The 13,348-nt window shown below is 41.0% G+C and overlaps 1 protein-coding gene across 4 annotated transcripts in view; it reads right to left on the minus strand.

Annotated features, from left to right (window-relative positions):
* PSTPIP1 (proline-serine-threonine phosphatase interacting protein 1) overlaps nt 1-13,348 on the minus strand; it is a 162,147-nt gene that overhangs the window by 8,597 nt on the left and 140,202 nt on the right. For all 4 annotated transcript variants that reach the window (XM_056572942.1, XM_056572940.1, XM_056572941.1 and 1 more), the window contains 3 exons: nt 11,145-11,238; nt 9,895-9,968; nt 6,346-6,455 (listed from right to left, as the gene is read on the minus strand). In XM_056572942.1, coding sequence (XP_056428917.1) covers nt 6,346-6,455; nt 9,895-9,968; nt 11,145-11,238 — 278 coding nt within the window. The remainder of the gene's footprint in view (nt 1-6,345; nt 6,456-9,894; nt 9,969-11,144; nt 11,239-13,348) is intronic.

Raw genomic sequence — 13,348 nt, forward strand, 5'->3', positions numbered from 1 at the left:
ACAAAACCATCCATGATTATATAAAAAGCAAAAAATAGCAAAGATCTAGCTCTAATTCAGACTTGCTCAACAAAAAAGGACCTCACGGTAATTTTCCCTGCGGGCATTGCAATTATTGCAAATATATCCTCAGGAAAAAATACTTTCAGTTAGCTAGTTACATAGTAAAAGTGAATCAATATTTCCTGTGGGTCTAATTTTATAGTTTATTGCTTGATTTGCACATGCGATCACTTCTATGTGGGAAAAACAAAGAGAAATCTTAATGTCAGATTCCGTGAACATCTTTACTCTTTACATACAAAAGTAGGCGCCACTTGGTTTATTACCCACATGGATGACTGTCATTGTGGAAATCATGAAGAGATTCGTTTTGCAGGTCTACAACACATCCCTCAACAATTGCAAGGTGTTGACAGGCACACAAAATGATTGCAATGTGAAGCAAAATGGATTATGAAACTTAAAGCACTGGGCCCTTTAGGCAAAGTTTCTAATAGTTTTTTTGTCCTGCGTTTTTTGGTTTGAAAAAAACGCAAGGAAAAACGTCTGAAAAAACGGCAGTGCAATTTCATATGTCTGGCGTTTTTACTGGAGTTTTTTCATTTGTGTGGAAATTGCACCTTGCCATTTTTTTTGGGTACCGAAAATTTGTTGGGTACCAAAAAAAAAAAAGGATGAATTAGTGATGGAAACATTTTTATTTAACGGAATTTATATATTTTTTAACAACATTTTAATTAATTTTTAATAAAGTGTGTGTTTCACTTTTTTCTCTCTATTTTTTACATTTTTAAGTTCGGGTGTCAGTAGTGATACCTGCTGTGATCTGTTCTTACCTGCAGGTACTACTACTCGCAACATGGAGCACACTCTGCTCCATGCTGGGAGCTGTAGTACTTGCATTAATAGACAGATTGCAGAGAGTGTAATTTCTGACACCTGTTGCGATCTGTCTATTAATGCAAGTACTACAGCTCCCAGCATGGAGCAGAGTGTGCTCCATGTGGGGAGTAGTATTACCTGTAGTTAAGGACACATCACAGCGGATGTCACTCCTGATCCGCTGTGATCCTCTTGTATAATGTATAGATGTGGCCACTCTTCTATGGTCCCATGCACTACCGTATATATACACCCATCTGACCAATCACAGCTTCACGGTAAATATGAATAGGTGTATGTATACGGCAGTGCAGGGACCATAGAAGAGCGGCTGGCCGCATCTATACATTATACAGGAGGATTGCAACGGGTGATCTGTCAATTAGTACATGTACTACTACTCCCATCATGGAACAGTGTGTTCCATGCTGGGAGTAGTAGTACTACCTAAAAAAAAATGTAAAAAAATAAAGAAAAAAAGTGAAAAACATACACACACTACATTTTTATTATTGTCGGCTACATTTTTAGGTCCCTGCCCTCACATATAAATTGATCCCTGTTTTTAAAATTAATAAACATTTGCTATAAAAAAGATAAATTTCGTTAGATACAATCTTTCACTTCACTACTGTACCTTTTTTACGGTACATTTGAAATTTTATTAAAAAAGGTATCTCCATCACTTTTTTGGAATAAAAAACGCCAAAAAAAAACGCCAAAGTTAAAATCCACATATCGTTTTCCTTGGCATTTTTTCACTCCCATAGATTTCAATACTAGAAAAACGCCACGATTAGACTAAAAAATCGCCAGTGGTTCAACATGCTGCGATTTTGGAAAGCCGCCAAGGAGCTGAAAAACGCCAAAAAAGAGTGAAAAAATGCCAAAGGATTTAAAAAAAAAAACAAAAAAAAACGCCAAGTGGAATAAGAATTTTGCAATTTCTCATTGATTTACAGCTAACATCTGGCCGCAGCGTTTTTTGGCCCAAAAAGTGCCATGCGGCAGAATTGGCGTTTTTCTTGCCGTCCCCCCCCCCCCCAAAAAAAAAAAAACAAGTAGAGACGAAAGGAAAGAAAGAAATGAAAGAAATTATCTCAGCTCATCCCTATGATACTGCAGGATAAGATTGTCCTTTTATATATATATATATATATATATATATATATATATATATATATATATATACTAGCGGAGCACCCGGCGTTGCCCGGTTTTTCCTTTCTAATCCTTGTTGGGGAGGAAGATAAACCAAGAGGAAGCTTTTGACTTCATATCCCATCCTCATTTATTGTCATATCCCAACCCCATATCCTGTCCTCATCCCGACCTCCTATCCCGACCTCCTATTCCGTCATCATATCCCGCCCTCATATCCCGTCCTCATATCCCATCCTCATATCCCGTCCTCATATCCCGTCCTCATATCCCGTCCTCATATCCCGTCCTCATATCCCGTCCTCATATCCCGTCCTCATATCCCGTCCTCATATCCCGTCCATCTATCCCAACCTCCTATCCCGACGTCCTATCCCGACGTCCTATCCCGACCTCCTATCCCGACCTCCTATCCCGACCTCCTATCCCGACCTCCTATCCCGACCTCCTATCCCGACCTCCTATCCCGACCTCCTATCCCGGTCCTCCTATCCCGGTCCTCCTATCCCAACCTCCTATCCCGGCCTCCTATCCCGTCCTCATATCCCAGTATGCGTACCAGGTATTGAAATATCTCCAGCCGTACAGAAGTTATTTGAGAACATAAATTTCCGATTGATTTGCATGGGACTTTAAACAAAAACCCCGACACTCACAAATGGGGGTAATTAAGGGTTAAATTAACTATCCTATATTTTAAGTGGACATATAAGTAACATGAGACCAAGTATTATCGAAATATCTCCAGCCGTTTGGAAGTTATGTGGAAACATACATTTCCCATTGATTTGCATGGGACTTTAAACAAAAACCCCGATACTCACAAATGGGGGTAATTAAGGGTTAAATTAACTATCCTATATTTTAAGTGGACATATAAGTAACATGTGACCAAGTATTATCGAAATATCTCCAGCCGTTTGGAAGTTATGCAGTAACATATTTCCCATTGACTTGTATGGGACTTTAAACATAAACCCCACCCCTGGCAAATGGGGGTGAGTAAGGGTTAAATCACCTATCCTATGTTTGTTGTTGACATATAAGATCTGAAAATGTAGACTAAAACTTAACATTTAATTTGTACAACTAAAACTGTCCTCCAAAACCTGGACAGAAAAACACCACATGTGCAAAATGTGTAAATTAATGAAGATTCTGCTCCAAATACAAATATAAAGATTCAGCACATTAGCTGCACTCAGATATTAGATATTCTTTAACCAAATAGTACCAGCCTAGCTGATTCTGTCCCTTTCCCCATGATTCGGGAGGGGTCTCAGGGTGGGACAACAGGAGGGGGTTGGTAGGGAGCCTGTTAAATACTATGCTATCCCTAGATAGCCTACCCCTAGGCGGGGTGGGCGTCCTAATAAGGACGGTCCCGCACAGGAACCTATTCCCTGTTGTACTGTCACCACCCTACAATAAACTCACTTGCTAGCTACTCAATATGACTGACTACCTGCGGGGCCAATACCCTAGTGCTGATAATAATAATATTTATGATCAGTCAAAGCAGAAGAGTCAGGGCTGCAAGGAGATGGTCAACCTTAGTATAGTCAGAGAAATGACAGTATATCCCTTTCCCCTTTAAGGCTAATATGACACAACTGATATATGGATATCATTCGTACATGTGCATAGCAGCAAGAGGATACAGCACTATCACCATTCCATATTAATCATAAGGTATAAATTAGACCATTTAGCTGGGATACTTATGGTTTGTAGTCATGAAGATGCATGGTTAACGTGCATCTTCATGACTACAAACCATAAGTATCCCAGCTAAATGGTCTAATTTATACCTTATGATTAATATGGAATGGTGATAGTGCTGTATCCTCTTGCTGCTATGCACATGTACGAATGATATCCATATATCAGTTGTGTCATATTAGCCTTAAAGGGGAAAGGGATATACTGTCATTTCTCTGACTATACTAAGGTTGACCATCTCCTTGCAGCCCTGACTCTTCTGCTTTGACTGATCATAAATATTATTATTATCAGCACTAGGGTATTGGCCCCGCAGGTAGTCAGTCATATTGAGTAGCTAGCAAGTGAGTTTATTGTAGGGTGGTGACAGTACAACAGGGAATAGGTTCCTGTGCGGGACCGTCCTTATTAGGACGCCCACCCCGCCTAGGGGTAGGCTATCTAGGGATAGCATAGTATTTAACAGGCTCCCTACCAACCCCCTCCTGTTGTCCCACCCTGAGACCCCTCCCGAATCATGGGGAAAGGGACAGAATCAGCTAGGCTGGTACTATTTGGTTAAAGAATATCTAATATCTGAGTGCAGCTAATGTGCTGAATCTTTATATTTGTATTTGGAGCAGAATCTTCATTAATTTACACATTTTGCACATGTGGTGTTTTTCTGTCCAGGTTTTGGAGGACAGTTTTAGTTGTACCTATTAAATGTTAAGTTTTAGTCTACATTTTCAGATCATATAATTGTTGGTAGACCATACATCCCAATTTTTGTTAAATTGTTGACATATAAGTAACATTTGTGCCAAGTTTCATGTTAATATCTTTAGCCGTTTGGAAGTTTTTGTGGAACATACATACATACTCACACACACGTTGAGTTTTATATTACCGTATATACTCGAGTATAAGCCGACCCGAGTATAAGCCGAGACCCCTAATTTCAACCCAAAATCCCAGGAAAAGTTATTGACTCGAGTATAAGCCTAGGGTGGGAAATACATCATCCCCCCCTGTCATCATCCAGACCCGTCATTAACATCCTCATCATCATCCCCTTGTCATCATCCCACACATCCCCCCTTCATCATCCCCTTATCATCCCACACATCCCCCTTCATCATCCCCTTGTCATCATCCCACACATCCCCCCTTCATCATCCCCTTATCATCCCGCACATCCCCCCTTCATCATCCCCTTGTCATCATCCCACACATCCCCCCTTCATCATCCCCCCCCCCCTTCATCATCCTCTTGTCATCATCCCACCCCCCCCCCTTCATCATCCTCTTCTCATCATTCGCCCTCAGTGGTCTTCAACCTGCGGACCTCCAGAGGTTTCAAAACTACAACTCCCAGCAAGCCCGGGCAGCCATCGGCTGTCCGGGCTTGCTGGGAGTTGTAGTTTTGAAACCTCCGGAGGTCCGCAGGTTGAAGACCACTGCGGCCTTCGACATCATCCAGCCCCCTCTCACCCCCTTTAGTTCTGAGTACTCACCTCCGCTCGGCGCTGGTCCGGTCCTGCAGGGCTGTCCGGAGAGGAGGTGGTCCGGTGGGATAGTGGTTCCGGGCTGCTATCTTCACCGGGGGCGCCTTTTCTCCGCGCTTCCGGCCCGGAATAGAGGCGTTGCCTTGACAATGACGCAGAAGTACGTTGGCAATGAACGCACCTCTGCGTCGTTGTCAAGGCAACGTGACTATTCTGAGGCCGGGCCCGAAGCGCTTAGAAGAGGCCTCCCCGGTGAAGATAGCAGCCCGGAACCACTATCCCATCGGACTACCTCCTCACCGGACAGTCCTGCAGGACCGGACCAGCGCCGAGCGGAGGTGAGTACTGTACAGAACTAAAGGGGGGTGAGAGGGGGCTGGATGATGTCGAAGGCCACAGTGGTCTTCAACCTGCGGACCTCCGGAGGTTTCAAAACTACAACTCCCAGCAAGCCTGGACAGCCGATGGCTGCCCGGGCTTGCTGGGAGTTGTAGTTTTGAAACCTCTGGAGGTCCGCAGGTTGAAGACCACTGCGGGTGGGGGAGTTCACTCGAGTATAAGCCGAGGGGGGTGTTTTCAGCACGAAAAATCGTGCTGAAAAACTCTGCTTATACTCGAGTATATACGGTGTGTATATATATATATATATATATATATATATATATATATATATTTTTATATATATATATATATATTTATATTATTTTATGTATATTCCCTTTCCCCATATATACCTGGTTAGTAATCCAAAGGATCAGGAACTGCAAGATGCGTCACTGACGGCAAACCGCGCTGTTGTTCTATTGACACGCTGTGGCTCCCAGCTGGGAGCTGACTTCCCTCCCTGCACCCGGGTGAATTTTATGCATTTGTATATGGACATTGCTGCAATAAAGTCTGGATTTTACACTTCACACATGGTGAGTGCAGACATGTTTTTCTTTTCCTTTTGGGTACTATACATGTAGTTTGCAGTTGTCAACTAAGTGCCTTATGGAATTAGACATTATTTTCAGAGAAGTTGTATATGTAATTCTATATATAAAACAATACTTTAATGTGTATATTTCTGAATGCTCAGCTCCCTTACCTGGGCAGCATAATCATACATCACAGTGTAGTTTTGGGATCCTGTGTCCAGATCATTGGGGTCTTTCTTTGGCACTATGTGTATACTGGCATATTCTGAATCCCCAGTCACTGAAAATAACAGTGAAACCAATAATGTGTTTTAGGTTCTAAAATAAATTATCCATTATGCTGTCAACGAGAAGGTAATGGGGAAACATTACAAAATTTTAAGGAAAGGAATAAATAATGTTAAAAAAAAGAAATAAAATTAGCAAAAATTGCAACAGAGAGAAGGATTGCTATAAAAACATAAAACCTACATAAATAATAAACTTAAAACTGAAAATGTTGGGCCCTTAAATGGGCACTGTCACCAATTTTTTTTTATATGTTGTAGTACTTCTGTACTACAACATATCTCTAATATACTTTTATTAATTTTTTTTCTTCATTAAAATGGTTTAATTTACATTTAAAAACCGGCCACTAGGGGTCTCCCTCCTAGTGCAGTCTGGCGTGACGTCACGCTTGAATTCGGACCAATGCCGGACAGGTAGTGGGTTGAGCGGCGTGGCGGGGCCGGGGGGGTTGCAGGCTGCACGGCGGGGAGCGGTATATGCTCCGGTGTTCACCTATACAGTATGCCTCCAGTTGTTTCCACACTACAACTCCCCGCATGCCCTGACAGCCAATATATGTCAGGGCAAGCTGGGAGTTGTAGTGGGGAAACAGCTGGAGGTACACTGAATAGGTGAACTAAGGGCGGAATTGTGCCCCCCCCCAGCAGGCATCAGTGACGTTGTGCCTGCTGGGGAAGTGTGCCTGGTAGTGAGCACACTACCAGGCAGACAAAAGGTTTTTTTAATATGTAAAAAAAAAAAAAATTAAAGGTAGGCAGGGGTTAGGGATAGATGGGCAATAGGCAGGGACAGAAAAAAAAAAAGGATGGTGGGAACTACACTTTAAGAAATGATCTGGGTGTAATGTGGAGGATGATGAGGAGTAGGCCAATCTACTAAATTCCTTTTTCTCTACTATATTTACACAGGAAAATCCAATGTCAGATAACAAGGGAAGGGATAATGTAAATTCTCCAGCAAATTTCACCTGTTTAACCCAACATGAAGGTGCCGCTTAGTAACATTAAAACATACAAATCACCAGGCCCAGATGGCATCCATCCCAGGGTTTTGGAGAAATTAAGTGCCATGCTGGATAAATCCATATTTCTTATATTTAACGTTTCTAAAATGACAGGGATTCTTCCACAGGACTGGCGCTTAGCAAATGTGGTACCAATATTAAAAAAAAGGGTCAAAAATGGATCCTGGAAACTATAGGTCTGTAAGTTTAACATCTGTAGTGGGTAAGATTTTTGAGGGGTTTCTGAGGGATGCTATTCTGCAATATGTTGATGGAAATAACCTTCTAACACAGCATCAACATGATGCAGGATCGGTTCTGTCAGACTAATCTGATCAGCTCCTATGAGGAGGTCAGTTATAGATTGGACTGGGGTGAAGCTGTGGATGTTGTAAATCTGGACTTTTCTAAGGCAACAGAAGGTTAGTACATAAAAGAGGATGCTGGGACTAGGGGAGGATTTACTGTATGTAAATGGTTAAGGAAATTGGCTCATTGCTAGAAAGCAGAGGGTGAGTATCAATGGAACTTACTCTAGTTGGGTGACAGTTACTAGTGGGCTACCACAGGGGTCAGTAGTGGGTCCACTTATTATCAATGTGTTTATAAATGACCTTGTAGAGGGATTACAAAGTAGAATTTTAATATTTGCAGATGACACCAAACTGGGTAAGGTGATCACCAGAGAGAAGAATAATATAATATTACAGAGGGATCTGGGGAAGTTGGAGGCTTGGGCACAGACATGGCAAATTAAATTTAACATGGATAAATGTAAAGTTTTGCACTTGGGCCGTAAAAACCAAATGTGGTAAAACTTCTACTGAAAAGGACTTGGGGATCAGTGTCAGGCAGTGGTTGCCAAAGCCGATGTCCAGTATTAACCCTTTAGATGCCATGATCAAAGTTGATTTTGCCGTCAAAAAGGGGAGAAATCCATGCCGGCCAGCTCAGTGGAGCTGTTCGGGACCGCCGCGGTGAAATTGCGGTGTCCTGAACAGCTTAGAGGATAGCGGGAGGCACCTTACCTTGCTCCTCACTGTCTGATTGGTGTTGGATTGTTCCAAGCCTGAGATCCAGGCTTGACTAATCAAGCTTAGATAACACTGATCTGATCAATGCTCTGCTATGGCATAGCATTGATCAGTGCCTGCAATCAGTGTAATGCATGTTATAGCCTCCTATGGGGGCTATAACATTGCAAAAAAAAAGTGTATAAAAAAAAAAAAGAGTTCATAAATGTGATTTAACGCCTTCTCTAATAAAAGTATTGAATCACCCTTCTTTTCCCATAAAAAAACCAAAACAAAAAACTGTGTAAATAAAACTAAACATATGTGGTATCGCCGTGTGCGTAAACTACAAAAATATATCGTTAATTAAACTGCACAGTCAATGGAGTGCGCATAAAAAAATTCCAAAGTCCAAAATAGCGTATTTTTGGTCACTTTTTATACCATTAAAAAATTTATACAAAGTGATCAAAAAGTCTGATCAAAACAAAAATGGTACAGATAGAACCTTCAGATCATGGTGCAAAAAATTATGAACAATATGTGGAAAAATAAAAAAAGTTATAGGGGTCAGAAGATGACAATTTTAAACGTATACATTTTCCTGCATGTAGTTATGATTTTTTCCAGAAGTATGACAAAATCAAACCTATATAAGTAGGGTATCATTTTAATTGTATGGACCTACAGAATAAAGAGAAGGTGTCATTTTTACCCCAAAATATACTGTGTAGAAACAGAGGCCCCCAAAAGTTACAAAATGGGGTTTTTTTCTTCAAGTTTGTCACACAATGATTTCTTTTTAGTTTTTTAGGTGCAAAACGTAAAGGGTTATGATTTTTAAAAGGCGGAAAAAACGAAAGTGCAAAAATGGAAAAACGCTTGGTGCATAGGGGTTAATGTATTGGAGGATTAAGGTACCAAGACAGGTTATCATGCTTGGAGTTATTTAATTTGGAGAAAAGATGTCTTAGGGGCAATTTGATCACAATGTATAAATATATGAAGGGACAGTACAGAGATCTTTCTAGTGATATTTTTATACCTAGGTCGGTAACCATGACAAGGGGACATCCTCTACATCTAGAGGACAGAAGGTTTCACCATCATCACAGACAGAGATCCTTTACTGTAAGAGCAGCGAGACTATGGAACTCTCTGCCACATGATGTTGTGATGTCTGACTCAATAAATAAGTTGAAGGGGGGCCTGGATGTTTTTCTGGAAAAATATAATATGACAAGTTATGGAAACTAGATTTATGTGGAACGTTGATCCAGGGATTTATTCTGATCGCCATATTGGGGTTGGGAAGAAATTTTTAACACAGTAGGGTTTTAGGTTAAACTCGATGGATTCTTGTGTTTTTTTTTTATGTTACAAACTATGTTATTATGTTACTATATTCTTACCTGTGGGCTGACTGCTGTCCTGTTCTGATAAGTTCTTGGTACTTCCACCACAACCATGCAAGAGGTTAGAAATTCTAGAAATATTAACAGTGAAGTTTGTTGCTAAAAAGTCAGGGAGTAGACTTCACTTCTAAACAACATGATAAAACTTATGAAGTTATAGACTAAAACCACTGGGTGAAATCAAGATTAACTTTAAGGAAAATGACATAGTGAAGCAATAATATTAAGGGGAATCTTATATACATAAACAAAGAACAATGTGAAGTGTGAAAAATGCAGCACTTATTTTACTGGACATCCTCAAAAAAAGGGAATGCAAAATCTGATAAGCCAACATCTCTCGCAGACTGTCCCTTCATTGATAAATTCCCACAAAAAAAAAAATTATAAATTGAATAAGTAATAAATATTTATATACCTATTCTGCATAATTATGTACTATTGCAGAGGGATACCAATGCTTTGTCTAATTCTATACTATTGTAAAGAGGTGCAAGTGCTGTAAACTGAGTGCTGTACTTGGTTATCTTTGTCAGCTCCATAGAGTCAAAAGGCAGCGTGTAAGTCTGACCACCACTCTATTCTTGTGATCGGTGGACGTTGTATTCCTGACACTCATTATCTATCCTCTGGATGATATGTATCCTTCATGGGGAAAACCCCTTTAAAGGGGTATTTTAGACTATGTAACTTACTGATATGGTGTTATCACAAAGTGTATTGGCTCCAGCACACTTTTGCATTATTCACCCCTGACAGGAAGTTGTTTAGTCCCTTTTATTCTCAATGTGGTGTTGTCTAAGCAGCTTCCTGGCTCCTCTCTCTCTCCCAAGATAATCCATCATCCTCTACTGTCTCAGGAGGTGTGGCTTGGTCTTATCTCTGAGCTCTAGCCCTCCCCTCTGAATGATGTTATCTCTTCTGATCAGCCCCTACAGCTTACCTCATCATCTCTGTGTTATATACATATATATCTTTATTAGGACATTTAGGGAGAATGAGGCGTGTTTACAGAATGCTGCCTTGTGCTGAGCAATGCCACAGGAAGAGGAGCAGACAGGGAAGAGTATGCAACAAAAAGGAGTCTGGGGGAGGGAAGTAGGCAGTGTGGGAGGACAGTAATAAAAAGTGGAGGGAACGCAATGCATTCTGGAAATTGTAGTACTGAACAGCTGCTCAACCAGGAGTACAGGACACCCAAAACAAAAGTACCGTATGCCAATACAGACAAAAAAAGAGAATCTTACTTTTTTATCACATTATTGCTGTTGGAATGTGAGCTAATTCCATTACTGCTTCCTGGAAGGATTCCATTACGATAACTCTCATACAACACAGGTCCTGTAGATAGACAATAGAGGAAACATTTGGTTGTTGGTTTTTTTTTTATACTAAAAAAAAGGAACCATCTTTTACTAAATATTAAGTTTAAATATTAAGGAACAGAATGATCAAATTTTTCCTATTAAAGGGTGGAAAACATTTTTTTTTTTAAATCAACTAGTACCAGAAAGTTAAACAGATTTGTAAATTACTTCAATTAAAAAATCTTAACCCTTCCAGTACTTATCAGCTGCTGTATACCACAAAGGAAGTTGTGTAGTTCTTTCCAGTCTGACCGCAGTGCTCTCCGCTGACACCTCTGTCTATTTCAGGAACTGTCCAGAGCAGGAGAGGTTTGCTATGGGGATTTATTACTGCTCTGGACAGTTCCTGACATGGACAGAGGTGTCAGCAGAGAGCACTGTGGTCAGACAGAAAAGAATCATACAACTTCCTTTGTAGTATACCGCAGCTGATAAGTACTGGAAGGATTAAAAATTTTTCATAGAAGTAATTTACAAATCTGTTTAACTTTCTGGTGCCAGTTGATCTGAAAAAAAAAAAAATGTTTTCTACCGGAGTACCCCTTTAAATACACATTGCACACATTGCAAGAATTCTGCATTTCAATAAAATGTAACATTAACAATTATATTCCATTAAATGGGCACTGCCAGAATCAAAAACTTTTCCAATATTAAAGTTTTTAATATACTTAATAAAGAAATGTAATCTCCTTCCTCCAGACTCAGGGAGGAAGTGAATGCATGGTGAGTAAGAATAGGCTCACTGCTTGCCTCGGACATGTACCTTCCTGAGTAGTGGATTTCAGAATGAGTGAGCAGAGGGATTTTTGAGCCAAAAACAGAAGCTGGACACATAAAAAGACATGTAAAGCATCTGCATGATTTACTGAGTAACACATAGAAGCATAATTTTTTTCTATGATATGACAGGTACACTTTAAAGTATCAGAATTTTTTTTTTTTTTTTTTGGGCATTGAAATTTTTCTGTTGTCATCTTGTGTTATCCTCTTACCTTTATTGAATGGGACTGTGCTAGAGGAAAAGTTGGGGAGGCCAAGCAGGTGGCTATGGGCATAACTGTGAAAGGAAACACTGTGACAGAGCTGCAGTTCTTAGCTGAATGTCCCCATTAGAGATGAGCGAACTTTTCAAAAATTCGATTCGGCCGATTCGTCGAATTTTCCCGAAAAGTTTGTTTCGATCTGAATTTGTTTGCGGCGAATCAATATTAAAAAAGGCTATTTCTAGCCTACATACAGCCTCTATAGGGGTATAGAACACTTTGCTGTGTCCTAAAACGCATATGGAGTGTGCTGGGCTAGTGAAATAATACTGTTATTCAGAATAGCATGCAGATTACCGACATCGCTCTTAGAATCACTGCCGCACAGCAGCACAATGACAGAGCCTGGTGGTGGCATCAGTGTCAGGAGACCATATAGTGACTGAATGACATAGCGTGGAGGTGTTGGCAGCATGAGGAGACCATATAGTGGCTGAATGGCACAGCGTGGAGGTGTTGGCAGCATGAGGAGACCATATAGTGGCTGAATGGCACAGCGTGGAGGTGTTGGCAGCATGAGGACACCATATAGTGGATGAATGGCACAGCGTGGAGGTGTTGGCAGCATGAGGACACCATATAGTGGCTGAATGGCACAGCGTGGAGGTGTTGGCAGCATGAGGACACCATATAGTGGCTGAATGGCACAGCGTGGAGGTGTTGGCAACATGAGGACACCATATAGTGGCTGAATGGCACAGCGTGGAGGTGTTGGCAACATGAGGACACCATATAGTGGCTGAATGACTCAGCGTTGAGGTGTTGGCAGCATGAGGACACCATATAGTGGCTGAATGGCACAGCGTGGAGGTGATGGCAGCATGAGGACACCATATAGTGGCTGAATGGCACAGCGTGGAGGTTTTTGGCAGCATGAGGACACCATATAGTGGCTGAATAGCACAGCGTGGAGGTGTTGGCAGCATGAGGACACCATACAGTGGCTGAATGACACAGCATAGACATGTTGGCAGCAAGAGGAGACCATTTAGTGGCTGAATGGCACAGCGTGGAGTTGGCTGATGCACTAGTACACTA

The sequence above is a fragment of the Hyla sarda genome, chromosome 4 (genome assembly GCF_029499605.1).
Source record: "Hyla sarda isolate aHylSar1 chromosome 4, aHylSar1.hap1, whole genome shotgun sequence".
Classification (NCBI taxonomy): Eukaryota; Metazoa; Chordata; class Amphibia; order Anura; family Hylidae; genus Hyla; species Hyla sarda.